At 49.7% G+C, this 16,836-nt stretch overlaps 2 protein-coding genes across 3 annotated transcripts in view; one reads left to right on the top strand and one right to left on the bottom strand.

Annotated features, from left to right (window-relative positions):
- Positions 1–8,167, bottom strand: part of FASTKD2 (FAST kinase domains 2) — a 51,592-nt gene extending 43,425 nt beyond the window's left edge. The window contains 3 exon segments of the mRNA XM_063932690.1: positions 5,182–5,223; positions 5,225–5,880; positions 8,059–8,167. Of these exon segments, the coding sequence (XP_063788760.1) occupies positions 5,182–5,223; positions 5,225–5,494 (312 nt within the window). The 5' untranslated portion in view covers positions 5,495–5,880; positions 8,059–8,167.
- Positions 8,168–8,180: 13 nt separating this feature from the next.
- Positions 8,181–16,836, top strand: part of MDH1B (malate dehydrogenase 1B) — a 63,848-nt gene continuing 55,192 nt past the window's right edge. Inside the window, exon 1 of one of the 2 annotated variants that reach the window (XM_063932691.1) lies at positions 8,181–8,286. In XM_063932691.1, coding sequence (XP_063788761.1) covers positions 8,265–8,286 — 22 coding nt within the window. In that variant the 5' untranslated portion in view covers positions 8,181–8,264. The remainder of the gene's footprint in view (positions 8,287–16,836) is intronic. The other variant, XM_063932693.1, reaches the window with a different exon arrangement.

Consider the following 16,836-nt stretch of genomic DNA (forward strand, 5'->3'; position numbering starts at 1 on the left):
TGGAGAAATAGCTTGTGAATTGCCGCTACCACTACTTCCCTTTCTATGGGGGAAGCTGGCAGGACGATTTTAGGTAACGTTGAGGGGGCATCACCTCGAATTCCAGCTTGTATCCCTGAGACACAATCTGTATAGCCCAGGGATCCACCTGTGAGCGAACCCACTGGTGGCTGAAATGTCGGAGACGCGCCCCCACCGCTCCTGGCTCCACCCGTGGAGCCCCAGCGTCATGCGGTGGATTTAGTGGAAGCCGGGGAGGACTTCTGTTCCTGGGAACTAGCTGTAAGGTGCAGCTTTTTTCCTCTGCCCCTGCCTCTAGCAAGAAAGGAAGCACCTCTGACCTTCTTGCTTCTTTGTGCGCGAAAGGACTGCATTTGGTAATACGGTGCTTTCTTCGGTTGTGAGGGAATATATGGCAAAAAGTTTGACTTCCCAGCAGTAGCTGTGGAAACCAGGTCCGAGAGACCGTCCCAAAACAATTCCTCACCCTTGTAAGGTAACACCTCCATGTGTTTTTTGGAGTCGGCATCACCTGTCCACTGCCGAGTCCACAGGACCCTCCTGGCAGAAATTGACATTGCATTAATTCTAGAGCCCAGTAGGCAAATGTCCCTCTGGGCATCCCTCATATATAGGACAGTGTCTTTTATATGCCCCAGGGTCAGCATAATGGTATCCCTGTCTAAGGTATCCATTTCCTCAGACAGATTATCTGTCCACGCTGCTACAGCACTACACATCCACGCCGACGCAATTGCCGGCCTCAGTAGAGTCCCTGAATGTGTATAAACAGATTTCAGGATACTTTCCTGCTTTCTATCTGCAGGATCCTTTAGGGTGGCCGTATCCTGCGATGGCAGGGCCACCTTCTTAGATAAGCGTGTCAGAGCTTTATCTACCCTAGGGGAGGATTCCCAGCGCACCCTGTCCTCTGGCGGGAAAGGGTACGCCATAAGTAACCTTTTGGAAATCAGGACTTTCTTATCTGGGGAATCCCACGCTCTTTCACATAACTCATTTAACTCATGTGAAGGGGGAAAAGTCACCTCTTGCTTTTTCTCCCCATACATATAAACCCTCTTGTCCGGGACAGGGTTTACCTCTGATATGTGTAAAATATCCTTCATCGCTATAATCATGTAACGTATAGCTTTTGTCATTTTTTGGTTGCAATTTTGCATCATCGTCGTCGACACTGGAGTCAGAATCCGTGTCGACATCTGTGTCAACCATTTTGGATAGTGGGCGCTTTTGAGACCCTGAGGGCCTCTGCGCTGTAGGATCAGGCATGGGTTGAGACCCTGACTGGCCCGAGGTATCAGCTTTATCCAACCTTTTATGTATAAGGAGTTTACATTATCATTTAACACCTTCCACATATCCATCCAATCAGGTGTCGGCACCGTCGGCGGCGACACGTCGGTCAACTGCACTTGCTCTGCCTCCACATAGCCCTCTTCGTCAAACATGTCGACACACGCGTACCGACACACCACACACACAGGGGAAGCTCTAAATGAGGACAGGACCCCCACAAGGCCTTTTGGGGAGACAGAGAGAGAGTATGCCAGCACACACCCCAGCGCTATATAACCCAGGGATTACACAGTAACTTAGTGTTTACCCAGTAGCTGCTGTATTATGATTATTTGCGCCTAAATTTATGTGCCCCCCCTCTCTTTTTTACCCTTCTACCGTGATTCTGCAGGGGAGAGCCTGGGGAGCTTCCTCTCAGCGGAGCTGTGGAAGGAAAATGGCGCTGGCGAGTGCTGAGGAAGAAGGCCCCGCCCCCCCAGCGGCGGGCTTCTGTCCCGCGATTTCTTGTAAAATAAATGGCGGGGGCTCATACATATAACAGTGTGCCACTGTTTATATGCAGCATTCGCCAGGAGGTAACAATTGCTGCCCAGGGCGCCCCCCCCCCTGCGCCCTGCACCCTACAGTGACCGGAGTGTGTGGGTTAGTGTGGGCGCAATGGCGCATAGCTGCAGTGTGCTATCTCATGTGAAGACAGGAGTCTTCTGCCGCCGATTTCGATGTCTTCTCCGCTTCTGCCGGCTTCTGTCTCTGTGAGGGGGACGGCGGCGCGGCTCCGGGCACGGACGACAAGGTCAGGTCCTGTGTTCGATCCCTCCGGAGCTAATGGTGTTTAGTAGCCTAAGAAGCGCAACCTAGCCGCAGTTAGTAGGTTTGCTTCTCTCCCCTCAGTCCCTCGTAGCAGAGAGTCTGTTGCCAGCAGAAGCTCTCTGAAAATAAAAAACCTAACTAAAGTACTTTCTTATTAGCAAGCTCAGGAGAGCTCACTAAAAGCACCCAGCTCTGTCCGGGCACAGATTCTAACTGGGGTCTGGAGGAGGGGCATAGAGGGAGGAGCCAGTGCACACCAGATAGTACTAAATCTTTCTTTAGAGTGCCCAGTCTCCTGCGGAGCCCGCTATTCCCCATGGTCCTTACGGAGTCCCCAGCATCCACAAGGACGTCAGAGAAAACTCTTTAAAATTATACTCCGGCCTAAATATTTGTCCCTTTTTCAGCATTCTTTAGTATATAGTCCTTAAAAAGTTTTTTTTCTGGGATTGAGATCGTTCCTTCATTCTTTATTTTGGGGGACGTGCCTGCCTGGGTGGCACTTAGAATCCTATTTAAATCGAATGCTTCCGGAGGTTTGGGCATTCTTAATATTAGGTTGTATTACATACAGTAGCTTCTCAGTTGATGAATTTGGCAGGTTGGACCTCGGACAGCGGGATCATAAATTGTTGGGTGTTCTAGCTGAGCAGACGAGGTCCTCTTTCTCTTGCAATGTTTATAGGCCCTCATTCAGAGTTGATCACACATAGCAACTTTTTGCTGCTCGTGCGATCAACTAGACGCCGCCTATGGTGGAGTGTATTTTAGCGATCGCTTGTGCAGCCCTGCTATGCTAATAAAGTTTCCTGCAAAACAAGACCAGGGGTAAGAGTTACTTTACCTTTGCCACCGATCCAGCGACGAAGGTCCCGGGATTGACGTCAGACATCCGCCCTCCAAACGCCTTGACACGCCTGCGTTCGGATCTCCACACCCGGAAAACAGCGAGTATCCGCCCCGGAACGCCTCCCCGCTGTCAATCTTCTTGCGACAGCGATTACTCTCTTCCGGTCGTTGGCCGGCGACGGCTGTCGCTGGGCAACGACGCGCGTTCGCATTGCGGGCGCCGTGTATGCACAGTTCCGACCTGTTCGCACTGCAGCGGAGAACCGCTGCGTGCGAACGGGTCGGAATGACCCCTATCATCTGGTTCTACGACATCTAAATTTCCTCCCTTACGTCATCAAGCCCTTCTGGTCTGGCATTTTGTCCACACCCTATATGACTGGTCAGGTACAGATGAGAACTCGCCTCTTTGATTTAATACTTTTTATTGTGAGTTTTTTTGCAAATTCCCTCTGATAATATCTGCCCTTTACAAGGGGTTTCTGCAATAGATAGCTTTATAATGGGGGGGGGGGGGGAATGAAATCCTTTGCTCACCGGCGGGAAGGTTTTGGGTTTCCCTACACTGCCTTCTACAGGAACTTACAACTGGGGCACGCCTTACACGCTCAGTTTGGTGTAACATCACCTGTGCTGTCCCCTTCCCCAGTTGAATCTGTTGCCCGGGGGCCTCGGTGCCCGGCGTCACGTTTCCACTATCTGTGCCAGTCTAAAATGACAGTTCTCTTCCGGCTTTATTAGACCCTCTCAAAATTAAATGGGAAGCAGACCTTGGGTCTATTTCTGATGTCCACTGGGTGCAGATTTTGGCATCTATAAAGGATACCACTCCTTGTGTTCATTACCAATGAGATGAAGTCAAGATCCCGGTAGTCCGAATACGGACGCCGGGATCCCGGGCCGCCAGAATGACGGAAATAGGGAGTCAGGGCTATTCACACTCATGGGTGTCCAGCAGGTATATTTCTATGTCTTTCACAGAGTTTATCACACTGCCGTTTCCTTAGTGGGTCTCCGCACTACTGCCAATTGCCCGAAGTGTGACTCAGCAGAGGAAAACTTTTGGCATTTACTATGGGATGATATTAGGATAACTATCCTCTCCCTTCCTCCCTTATTTGGCCTGGACCTATAAGAATACCACAATCTGGTGATCTACCACTACATCTTATGGCCTATTACAATGGGAAGGTTAGGATATGATTTGTACATAATCTCAGTATTTGTAAGTGGAGGGCTTTAGCCAATGAGGTTTCCAAACAAGAAAGGTTTCTATACAAGAGTCGTAACGCCACGGCCAGTTACTATAACAAATGGGATATCGGGCGTCAGTCTAGTTTTGGTAATCGGGATGGTGCCACTTACTTCCTTATTGTATTTCATTCTTATTTGTGTTTGTACGTCCCCAGGATTTGACTTTCTTTTTTTTTTTCTTTTTAGGCTTTTATGTGATATAGGTTTACATGGTTACGCTTTTTATACTATTTTCTGATTATGCTATCTTAGGACATGTGTCCCAATCCATGGAACCTGTTACTGTGATTGTTTTTATTTTTTGTGCCTATGTAAAATTAAAAAAAGTAATAAAAAAAAATTAAAAAATGTCCATAACGCGATTATTCATGCGCATCCTGTCAGCAATACTTGCTGACAGGATGCGCACATCACTGTAAGTGGCTGATCGGCTTGTAGAAAGGACATTACCTTGGTTAATTGTATATATTACAAACCACACGATCAGTATCAAAATAACCCCTTTTAATGGTAATACCAATAGTAACTGGTGCTACAGAAAATGGTTACAATTCTGAGAACTAATATTCCTGACGAAAGGGTGTCCCTATTTAAAGTGACCCTTCCTGTAAAGAGAATAGGAATAACGAGGATATTCCTGGTTGGGGGGATACACCACACAGGGAGTGACATCTGTGCATCTTTCAACAGGAGGGATCTACTATGCACATGTGTAATCACGTGATTATATTTAATCAACTGTTTACATCACCAATATTCTCAGCTTCTACAGAACCTAAACCAATTCATGTCAAAATCTATAATACCACTGTGCTATATGTACTGTATATACCAACACTGACGCAACCTCTTTTACAACCAGTAACGGACCTTAGCGACGTGAAAAGTTGTACGCCTCATTCAGACGTACCTTCATCACTGCATGGGCGCGAGAGGATTGGGAACACTCACCTGGCATACGATCAGTAGGGTCTGCATTACCCTGGCCTTCTGCGTTTACTCTTAGGCTCACTAAGACATGAAGACTGCGGATCAGGAACACCGTAGACATTGTGGGGGCTGCCACCATGATTCCGTAGCACAAGTTGTGCAGGTTGGGGTGCTCGGACAGGAGCTGCTCCTCAGAGAGTTTCATCTTCTTGTGCGGTGACACGATCTGCCACAGTTTCATAATGCCGCTGTGGAGGTCCCGCTCACTGGGCGAAGTGCTGGAGAAGATATCCAACACCTCACATGGCGTAGTGCAATTCTGTACCGCTTCCATCACCTCAGACGGGTACCTCGTCTTCTCTTCATACAGACTCTCCTGTGCCCCCCATTTCCAGGTCAAGACCTTCTCTCTGTAGGCTCAGATTATCTACATCACAGATGTCAGGAGTTTCTGTATAGGATATGCAATTGTTTAATCCCGTTTCCAATGGAGTCTTTTGACTTAAAAACCTGACAGGTGCAGAAGTCCAAGGGTAACACCCCGAAAATACAGGAACATCAGACCTGGATCTATAGTTCCCTGTAACCAGTGGTATCCTCGCTGCTTTTACAACATCACATGACTTGTAGCAGGCGTACTGCGCGTAGCATGCGCAGGTAGTTCTTGTTCATCATGGCCGCCAAGGTCTTCTCAGGGAGTGGTGATGTTCTCAGCAGGAGCTGCAAACACATGAAGCAATGGAAACATTCAGCATCTCTGTATACGGTAAGAAATACTCATGAATGTATAGTTTCTGCTTCATCTTCTATACTTTAAAGGACCACTTCATAATACCCGGTTCACACTGCACAAATAACACGGTATCGACCAGGTATTTTGCCGGGTCAACAAGGTCGCCCAGTGACCGATGCGACCCGCAACTGCAACGTGAATGGGGTATTAGACAGCTGAAGGTGCACTGCATCGGTGCATGTGTGATATCATCAGCAATCGGAGGAGGAAGGATACAGCCAAGCCAAATCCTATCCACCCACCCGATTGCTGAATAACTAGTAATATAGAAGAGTCTGCCATACATCTTCCCGTATAAAGAATTGGCCGAAACATATACAAAACTAGGCTAAACCAGTAAAAGGAGAAACGTAAAGTGGAATTAAAGTTCTGATGAATATAGGGGATCAGTACGAGATCCCGGCGGTCTGAATACAGACACTGGGATCCCGACCGGCACAATCCCGACAGGGGGGGCGAGCGCAACGCAGCCCCTTGCGGGCTTGCTGCGCTCGCCGCGCTGCGGGCCCCACACTAATTTATTCTCCCTCTATGCGCGTCGTGGACACCCACAGAGGGATAATATGTTGGGATTGTGCCGGTTGGGTTCCCGGTGTCAGGATTCCGACCGCCGGGATTCCCGTGCGGCGGGATCTTGACCGTATCCCGAATATAGCTATCTGCGTAAACCAGGCACGTCCAAACTGCGGCCCTCCAGCTGTCGTGAAACTACATATCCCAGCATGCCCTGACACAGTTTTGCCGTCAGAGAATGCTAAAGCTGTGTCAGGGCATGCTGGATGTGTAGCTTCACAACAGCTGGAGGGCCGCAGTTTGGACATGCCTGGCGTAAACGAGCCTGCCATTGTATTGACGTTAGCATGGTATAAATGAGGTGTGAACAGGCTACAAACGGAGCAACAGAAACACGGATAGGAGGATGAGGGAGCGTTGAGTTGAAGACGGCAGTGATTACACCTACTGTAGGGGAATATTAACTAAGGTGTGGATTTTTAAAAGTGGAGATGCTCCTCCATAGCAACCAATCATATTCTACTTATTTATCTAGCACCTTCTAGAAGATAATAGGTAGGCTCTAACTGGTCACTATGGGCAACATCTCCACTAAAAACCAGCACTTCAGTAAATATACCCCCATGCTCACTCTAGGTCAGAGGTTCCCAAATGTGATCCGCAAAGAATAATAGCAATGGTATATAATACGATAACTAGAGTTGCCGCTGCAACATGCAGTGTAAGGACAGAGCGGAGCTGCTGCACATGCCCAACGGTTTCAGCTTCTTCTACCAAGTTTGCTGTGTGTGTATCTGAGCACTTAATCAGTGCACTGGACCAGAGAGCAGCTACCAGGAAGAAGAGACAGGAGCCTTACCATGAGGTGGGAGAATGTGAGCTTAGAAAGTGCAGTACTGGTTCTATTAGGTTTGCCTATTATGGGATGTTTAACCTTTTCCTGACCACGTCTGTACATTATTTGTGTCAGTGCACTGGACCGGAGAGCAGCTGCCAGGCAGAAGAGACAGGAGCCTTACCATGAGGTGGGAGAACATGAGCTTAGAAAGCGGCAGTACTGGTTCTATTAGGTTTGCGTATTTATTATGGGCTGTTTAACCTTTTCCTGACCACGTCTGTACATTATTTGTGTTGGTGCACTGGACCGGAGAGCAGCTGCCAGGAAGAGAGACAGGAGCCTTGCCATGAGGTGGGAGAACGTGTGCTTAGAAAGCGCAGTACTGGTTCTATTAGGTTTGTATATTTATTATGGGATGTTTAACCTTTTCCTGACCACGTCTGTACATTATTTGTGCGATACGGCCTGTGGCTCTCATACTCGGTCCTCAGGACCCCGCAGCAAGTCACGTTACCCAGGTCCCCAGGCCAGGTGCACCGTGTCTTACCAACTTTCACATTGTAAGAATCCACGGGGTGACCTGGAAAACATGACCAAAGTCTATAGTGTTAGATATTAATGCTGTATCCCAGCGTATAATAAGACCAGGGTTTATATTACTGTCCGGGGTCGTTACTGGCTTCTTCTGCCCCCGCACCCTGCCCCTCTGGAAATCCCGCGTTTCTCCCTGCTGTGACCGCTCTCCCGCACTCACCTTCAGGCGGCAGCTCCTCACGCCTCTCCACCAGGGGTGCCGCCATGACGTGACGTCACTAAGCCACGCCCCCGCTGCGGCTGCCTGACAGGAGACAGGTGTCGCGGGGAGATGACGTCACCCGCCAGCCCCTCCCCCGCTCTGTGTGGCGTTGCCAGGTGACAGCAGACGCCTCTGCCGGGTGCTGCTGCTGAGTGGCCGCTGTCATGGCGAAGTTTGTGCTCGCAGGTAACATACGGTAGTAGTGGGCTGTGGGGGGAGATGTACTAAGCCTCCTACAGAGAGGAGAGGTTGCCCGTAGCAACCAGTCAGCTCACTAGCTGACATTTAGCAGGTGCATTCTGTAAAATGATCGATGGGGGAGGTGCTGAATGGTTGCTATGGGCAACGTCTCCACTCCTTAGAAGGCCTGATACACATTTCCATTAAAAAAATCATAAGATAGAATTACAGTGACCTATTAGTACTTGGTGAGAGCGGCGGGGTGGCGGCTGTTCCCGGGGAGGTGTCCCCCCCTTACTGACACTCCCGCACTGTTAGAATGTGTGTGGCTGCAGAGTGGGGGTAATTCCAAGTTGATCGCAGCAGGAAATTTTTTAGCAGTTGGGCAAAACCATGTGCCCTCATTCCGAGTTGTTCGCTCGCTGGCTGCTTTTAGCAGCATTGCACACGCTAAGCCGCCGCCCTCTGGGAGTGAATCTTAGCTTAGCAGAATAGCGAACGAAAGATTAGCAGAATTGCGAATAGACATTTCTTAGCAGTTTTCTGAGTAGCTCAGACTTACTCCTACACTGCGATCAGTTCAGTCAGTTTCGTTCCTGGTTTGACGTCACAAACACACCCAGCGTTCGCACCAGCCACTCCCCCCGTTTCTTCAGACACTCCCCGCGTTTTTCACAGAAAACGCCAGCGTTTTTTCACACACACCCATAAAAACGGCCTGTTTCCGCCCAGAAACACCCACTTCCTGTCAATCACACTACGATCACCAGAACGAAGAAATTTCTTCATTAAGCCGTGAGTAAAATACCAAACTTTTTAGCAAATTTACTTGGCGCAGGCGCACTGCGAACGGTTGCGCATGCACCGATGCGAAGAAAAATAACGAAGTGAACAACTCGGAATGAGGGCCTATGTGCACTGCAGGGGAGGCAGATGTAACATGTGCAGAGAGAGTTAGATTTGGGTGGGTTATTTTGTTTCTGTGGCAGGGTAAATACTGGCTGCTTTATTTTTACACTGCAAATTAGATTGCAGATTGAACACACCCCACCCAAATCTAACTCTCTCTGCACATGTTATATCTGCCTCCCCTGCAGTGCACATGGTTTTGCTCAACGGCTAACAAAAATCCTGCTGGGATCAACTTGGAATTACCCCCAGTGTCCGCAGTCGGAATGTGACAGAACGCGGTTATTATGTCAGTCTACCGGCTGCTCTGTGAAAATGAGTAAAAAATGTCCCATATGTGAAACTCCCAAAAAATAAATCTGTGTCAAGCGAATCAGTATGAAATCCCGGGCGCACAGGATCCCGGCGTCCGTAATACCGACTCCGGGATCTCGCTGCAGAACAGACCGACAGGGGTAAGGGTGTTATCCTCTCTCCGCACACTCCTAGCCCTCCCTTCCCGCAGTTGTGACCCTAACCTCCCCCCTTTTGTGCCTAACCCTAAACCCCCCCCGCCCCCCCGCATAGGTGCCTAATCCTAACCCCCATCCCCGCTGTCTAAACCTAACCGTCCCAGCTAGCTTAACCCTAACCCCCGTCCTCCTGCGCAGGTTCCTAATCCTAACCCCCATCCCAGCTGCCTAAACCTAACCCACCCTCCCCACAGCCTGTCCCTAACCTCACCTCCCTCTGCAGCCTAACCCCCCCCCCCCCCTGCCTGATGCTTAAATCTGCCCCCCCCTTTCGCCGGCCCCAAACCTGAGAATGCTGGGATATACCTATTGTCAGGATGGGGCGTCGGTCTCCTGGCTAATCGGAGTTCCGACGTCAGGATTCTGAATGGTGTCGAATCTCTGTGTCGGTGTTTAAGCAGCCGGGTCCCTGCAGGTGGGATATTGACTGCGTCCTGTGTTAGGGTTAGGGTGTAGCTCTGCATCTCTTGAGTTTTCAGCATAGGGTGACTAGTTAAATTATAGTTCTTTCTGTTAGGTTTTCATAAATAACCCCCCACAAGCTCTTAACACAGAGAGCTGAGCTGAATGATTAAGTTGAAGTTTCCTATACAACGACTGTGTTGGGTTTGGCTAAATTCTGTGATATGGGCCCTCATTCCGAGTTGTTCGCTCTCTGTAATTTTCTTCGCATCGCAGCGATTTCCGCTAATTGCGCAGTATGCGCAATGTTCGCACTGCGATTGCGCCAAGTAAATTTGCTAAGAAGTTTGGTATTTTACTCACGGCATTACAAGGTTTTTTCTTCGTACTGTGTGATCGGAGTGTGATTGACAGGAAGTGGGTGTTTCTGGGCGGAAACTGGCCGTTTTATGGGTGTGTGTGAAAAAACGCTGCCGTTTCTGAGAAAAACGCGGGGAGTGTCTGGAGAAACGGGGGAGTGTCTTGGCGAACGCTGAGTGTGTTTGTAACGTCAAACCAGGAACGACAAGCACTGAACTGATCGCACTGGAAGAGTAAGTCTCGAGCTACTCAGAAACTGCACAGAAAAATCTTTTCGTAATATTGCGAATACTTCGTTCGCAATTCTGCTAAGCTAAGATACACTCCCAGGGGGGCGGCGGCTTAGCGTGTATAATGCTGCGAAAAGCGGCTAGCGAGCGAACAACTCGGAATGAGGGCCATTGTGAGGGTCATTCCGACCTGATCGCATGCTAGCTATTTTTTGCAGCGCTGTGATCAGGTCAGAACTGTGCATGCGTATACACCGCAATGTGCAGGCGAGTCGTACGGGTACAAAGCGGATCGCTGTTGGGCGATGGATTTAACGAAGAATCCATTCGCACAGCCAATCGCAATAAGATTGACAGGAAGAAGGCGTTTGTGGGTGGTAACTGACCGTTTTCTGGGAGTGGTTGGAAAAACGCAGGTGTGTCCAAGCGTCAATTCCGACCCCGGACAGGCTGAAGTGATCGCAGCGGCTGAGTAAGTTCTGGGCTACTCAGAAACTGCACAAAATGTTTTTGTACCACTCGGCTGCACATGCGATCGCACACTTGCAAAGCGAAAATACACTCCCCCATAGGCAGCGACTATTTGATTGCAGCGCTGCAAAAAATAGCTAGCGTGCGATCAGGTCGGAATGACCCCCCCATGTTGGGTATAAGAGACACTTTTTTTACACCTAAAAAAATAAGCTAATTTCTCTTATGTCCTAGAGGATGCTGGGGTCCACATTAGTACCATGGGGTATAGACGGGTCCACTAGGAGCCACTGGCACTTTAAGAGTTTGAGAGTGTGGGCTGGCTCCTCCCTCTATGACCCTCCTACCAGACTCAGTTTAGAAAATGTGCCCGGAGGAGCCGGTCACAGCTAGGGGAGATCTACAGAAGCTTCTTTAGTAAAAGTTTATTTTAGAGTTTATTATTTTACAGGGAGGCTGCAGGCAACAGCTTCCCTGCTTCGTGGGACTAAGGGGGGGGAGTAGTGTTCGCCCTGCGGGGTCTGAGCCACTGAGACGATTCTGACACGGCAGACGGTGATGGGGATGTACTCGGGGCCGCATCTCTTGCTAAAGGGGTGCAGTTGATCATAGAGGCTATCAGGGATGTGTTGAATATTGCTGATACAACTCCTGAGCAAGTTGAGGAGGCTTACTTCACTGAAAATAAGAAAGCCTCGCTAACCTTCCCTGCGTCCAAAGAATTAAATGCTATTTTTGAAAAAGCCTGGGAAAACCTGGAGAATAAATTCCAGATCCCTAGAAGGGTTCTGGTTGCTTTCCCCTTCTCTGAGGATAGAAAAAAATGGGAAACCCGTAGTGGACGCGTCTGTATCCAGACTCTCGAAAATGGTGGTTTTACCTGTTCCAGGATCTACCGCCTTAAAAGAGCCGGCTGATCGCAAAACTGATACTACGCTCAAATCCATATACACAGCTTCAGGGGCGATACTATGGCCTACTATTGCCTGTGCATGGATTTCCAAAGCTATAGTAAAGCGGTCAGGCACGTTACTTGAGGATTTGGATACTATGGATAAAAGTGACGTAGAATTGTTTTTATGTAACATTCAGGATTCTGCAGGATTTATGGTGGAATCCATGAAGGACTTGGGTTCGAAGGCTGCAGGAATTTCCTCCATGTCTGTCTCAGCTCGTCGAGGACTGCAGCTGCGCCAGTGGTCTGCCGACGCAGAATCCAGGAGAGGTGTGGAGAGCCTACCTTACACAGGTCAGGCTCTCTTTGGGGAAGCGTTGGATGCGTGAATCTCCACGGCTACAGCAGGTAAGTTACCTTCTCTTCCCTCAGCTGCACCTGCTGCGAAGAAACCTTTTCCTTCAGAGGCATCACAGTCCTTTCGTGTTACTAAAACAAGAAAGGCCAAACCATCCAACGCCTTCTTTAGAGGAGGTCGGCCAAAATCCAAGAAACCTGCTGCTGCAGGTTCCCAGGAACAGAAACCTGCTTCTGGTACGCCAAAGTCCTTAGCATGACGGTGGCCAGCGCGGCCTGGAGGTAGGGCCGGTCGGGGCGAGACTCAGACATTTCAGTCACGTCTGGGTGTCATCCGGCCTGGATCCCTGGGTACTAGATATTTCCGGCCTGGATCCCTGGGTACTGGAATTTCAAGATCTCCCTCCTTACTGGTTCTTCAAATCAGGCTTGCCAGCTTTGCCGGCAGACAGGGCTACCCTACATGGAGCCATCCAGAAGCTGGTGGAGGCACAGGTTATCGTACCAGTTCCTCCCCAGATGCAAAACAAAGGTTACTATTCGAACCTTTTCGTGGTACCAAAACCAAATGATTCGGTCAGGCCCATTCTGAACTTAAAATCACTAAACCCCTTTCTGAGGGAGTTCAAGTTCAAAATGGAGTGTCTAAGGGCAGTGATATCAGGTCTGGAGGAGGGGGAATTCCTGGTATCCCTAGATATCAAGGATGCGTACCTCCACATTCCGATTTGGCTGCCGCATCAGGCTTATCTTCGATTCGCACTGTTGGATTGTAATTTTCAGTTCCAGGCCCTGCCATTCGTCCTCTCCACAGCACCGAGGGTATTCACCAAGGTGATGGTGGAAATGATGGTTCTCCTCCACAGACAGGGGGTGAACATAATTCCATATCTGGACGATCTGCTGATAAAGGCATCGTCCAAGGAGAAGCTGTTACGGTCCATAGCTCTCACGACCCAGCTTCTCAGGGAACATGGTTGGATCCTGAATCTTCCAAAATCTCATTTGGAACCAACCAGGAGGTTGTCCTTTCTGGGAATGATCCTCGACACGGAAGTGCAGAGGGTGTTTCCTCCAGAGGAAAAAGCGTTGGTGATACAAACAATGGTCAGGGATGTCCTGAAGCCAACCTGGGTGTCGGTTCATCAGTGCATTCGCCTTCTGGGGAAGATGGTGTCCTCTTACGAGGCTCTGCAGTACGGGAGGTTTCATGCTCGGTCCTTCCAATTGGATCTCCTAGACAAGTGGTCGGGATCCCATCTACACATGCACCAGAGAATACGTCTGTCGCCAAAGGCCAGGATTTCACTCCTCTGGTGGCTGCAATTACTTCACCTTCTGGAGGGCCGCAGGTTCGGGATTCAGGACTGGTTCCTTCTAACCACGGATGCAAGTCTCCGGGGCTTGGGCGCAGTCACTCAAGGGGAAACCTTCCAAGGAATGTGGTCAAGTCTGGAAGCCGACCTGCCGATAAACATTCTGGAATTAAGAGCCGTCTACAACGGTCTTCTCCAAGCGGCTCATCTTCTGAGAAATCGGGCCATTCAAGTGCAGTCAGACAATGTAACGACAGTGGCTTACATAAACCGACAGGGCGGAACGAAGAGCAGAGCTGCAATGGCAGAGGTAACAAGAATCATCCTCTGGGCAGAAAGGCACGCGTTGGCTCTGTCAGCAATCTTCATTCCGGGAGTAGACAACTGGGAAGCGGACTTCCTCAGCAGACACGATCTCCATCCAGGGGAGTGGGGTCTCCATCCGCAGGTGTTCAAGGAGGTAACAGATCTTTGGGGCGTACCCCAAATTGACATGATGGCCTCTCGTCTCAACAAGAAGCTTCGGCGGTGTTGTTCCAGGTTCAGCAAGCAGTGTCGGTGGACGCCCTAGTGACTCCGTGGGTGTTCAAATCGGTGTACGTGTTTCCTCCACTTCCACTCATTCCAAGAGCTCTCAAACTCATAAGGAGACCAAGAGTTCAGGCAATCCTCATTGCTCCGGACTGGCCAAGAAGGGCTTGGTACGCGGATCTTCTGGATCTACTGCTAGAAGAGTCGAGGCCTCTTCCTCTTCAGGAGGACCTGCTGTAGCAGGGGCTGTTCGCCTATCGAGACTTACCACGGCTACGTTTGACGGCATGGAGGTTGAACGCCAGATATTAGCTCGGAAGGTTATTCCGAACAAGGTTATTCCTACCCTGATACAGGCTAGGAAAGGAGTAATGTCAAAACATTACCATCGTATTTGGAAAAAATATGTATCTTGGTGTGAATCCAAGAAGTTTCCTGCGGTGGAATTTCAACTGCGACATTTTCTCCTCTTCCTGCAAACAGGTGTGGATATGGGCCTGAGGTTTGGATCCATAATGGTCCAAATTTCGGCCCTATCCATTTTCTTCCAGAAACAGTTGGCTGCCCTCCCTGGGGTTCAGACTTTTTTGAAGGGAGTTCTGCACATCCAACCTCCCTTTGTGCCACCTACGGCGCCTTGGGATCTTAACGTGGTGTTGCAGTTCCTCCAGTCGGACTGGTTTGAGCCTCTACAGGAGGTTGAGGTCAAGTTTCTCACGTGGAAGGCTGTCACATTGTTGGCCTTAACTTCTGCTATGTTTGTCGGAGTTGGGGGGCTTTGTCATGTAAAAGCCCATACTTGGTTTTCCATGAAGACAGAGCTGAGCTTCGGACACGTCATTAGTTTCTTCCGAAGGTTGTGTCGGCATTTCATATCAACCAACCTATTGTGGTGCCAGTTGCGACTGACTCCTCAATTTCATCAAAGTCCTTGGATGTTGTAAGGGCTCTAAAGATCTATGTGAGTAGGACTGCTTGTCACAGAAAATCGGACTCTCTGTTTGTCCTGTATGATCCCAAGAAAATTGGGTGTCCTGCTTCTAAGCAGACGATCTCTCGCTGGATCAGGTTCACTATCCAGCATGCATATTCTACGGCAGCCTTGCCGTGTCCTACGTCTGTTAAGGCCCACTCAACTCGTGAGGTGAATTCTTCCTGGGCGGCTGCCCGGGGTGTCTCTGCCTTATAACTCTGCCGAGCTACTTGGTTGGGGTCAAACATGTTCGCAAAGTTCTACACGTTCGATACTTTGGCCTCAGAGGACCTTAAGTTTGGTCAATTGGTTCTGCAGGAGCCTCCGCGCTCTCCCTCCCATTCTGGGAGCTTTGGTACATCCCCATGGTACTAATGTGGACCCCAGCATCCTCTAGGACGTAAGAGAAAATAGAATTTTAATTACCTACCGGTAAATCCTTTTCTCGTAGTCAGTAGAGGATGCTGGGTGCCCGCCCAGCGCTTCGTTGTCCTGCAGTGGTTATTTTGTTCCGTACTGCTTAGTTCTGGGTTAAGTACTGTTTTGTTACTTGGTAAGTAATCTTGTTCAGCCGTTGCTGATGTTTCAAGCTAGTTAGCTTGGTTTGCCTTGTATGTTTGAGCTGGTGTGAATCTCACCACTATCTGTGTATAATCCTTCTCTCGAAGATGTCCGTCTCCTCGGGCACAGTTTCTAGACAGAGTCTGGTAGGAGGGGCATAGAGGGAGGAGCCAGCCCACACTCTGAAACTCTTACGGTGCCAGTGGCTCCTAGTGGACCCGTCTATACCCCATGGTACTAATGTGGACCCCAGCATCCTCTACGGACTACGAGAAAAGGATTTACCGGTAGGTAATTAAAATTCTATTTCTCTAACGTCCTAGTGGATGCTGGGGACTCCGTCAGGACCATGGGGATTAGCGGCTCCGCAGGAGACAGGGCACAAAAATAAAGCTTTAGGATCAGGTGGTGTGCACTGGCTCCTCCCCCTATGACCCTCCTCCAAGCCTCAGTTAGGTTTTTGTGCCCGTCCGAGCAGGGTGCAATCTAGGTGGCTCTCCTAAAGAGCTGCTTAGAAAAAGTTTTTAGGTTTTTTATTTTCAGTGAGTCCTGCTGGCAACAGGCTCACTGCATCGAGGGACTTAGGGGAGAGAAGTGTACTCACCTGCGTGCAGGATGGATTGGCTTCTTAGGCTACTGGACACCATTAGCTCCAGAGGGAGTCGGAACACAGGTCTCACCCTGGGGTTCGTCCCGGAGCCGCGCCGCCGACCCCCCTTGCAGATGCCGAAGATGGAAGAGGTCCAGAAGCAGGCGGCAGAAGACTTTTCAGTCTTCCTGAGGTAGCGCACAGCACTGCAGCTGTGCGCCATTGTTGTCAGCACACTTCACACAGCGGTCACGGAGGGTGCAGGGCGCTGGGGGGGCGCCCTGGGCAGCAATGTATAATACCTTTTTTATGGCTAAATATACATCACATATAGCCCCTGGGGGCTATATGGATGTATTTAACCCCTGCCAGGTCTCAGAAAAACGGGAGAAGAAGCCCGCCGAAAAGGGGGCCGGGCCTATTCTCCTCAGCACACAGCGCCATTTTCCC

The sequence above is a fragment of the Pseudophryne corroboree genome, chromosome 7 (assembly GCF_028390025.1).
Source record: "Pseudophryne corroboree isolate aPseCor3 chromosome 7, aPseCor3.hap2, whole genome shotgun sequence".
Taxonomy (NCBI): Eukaryota; Metazoa; Chordata; class Amphibia; order Anura; family Myobatrachidae; genus Pseudophryne; species Pseudophryne corroboree.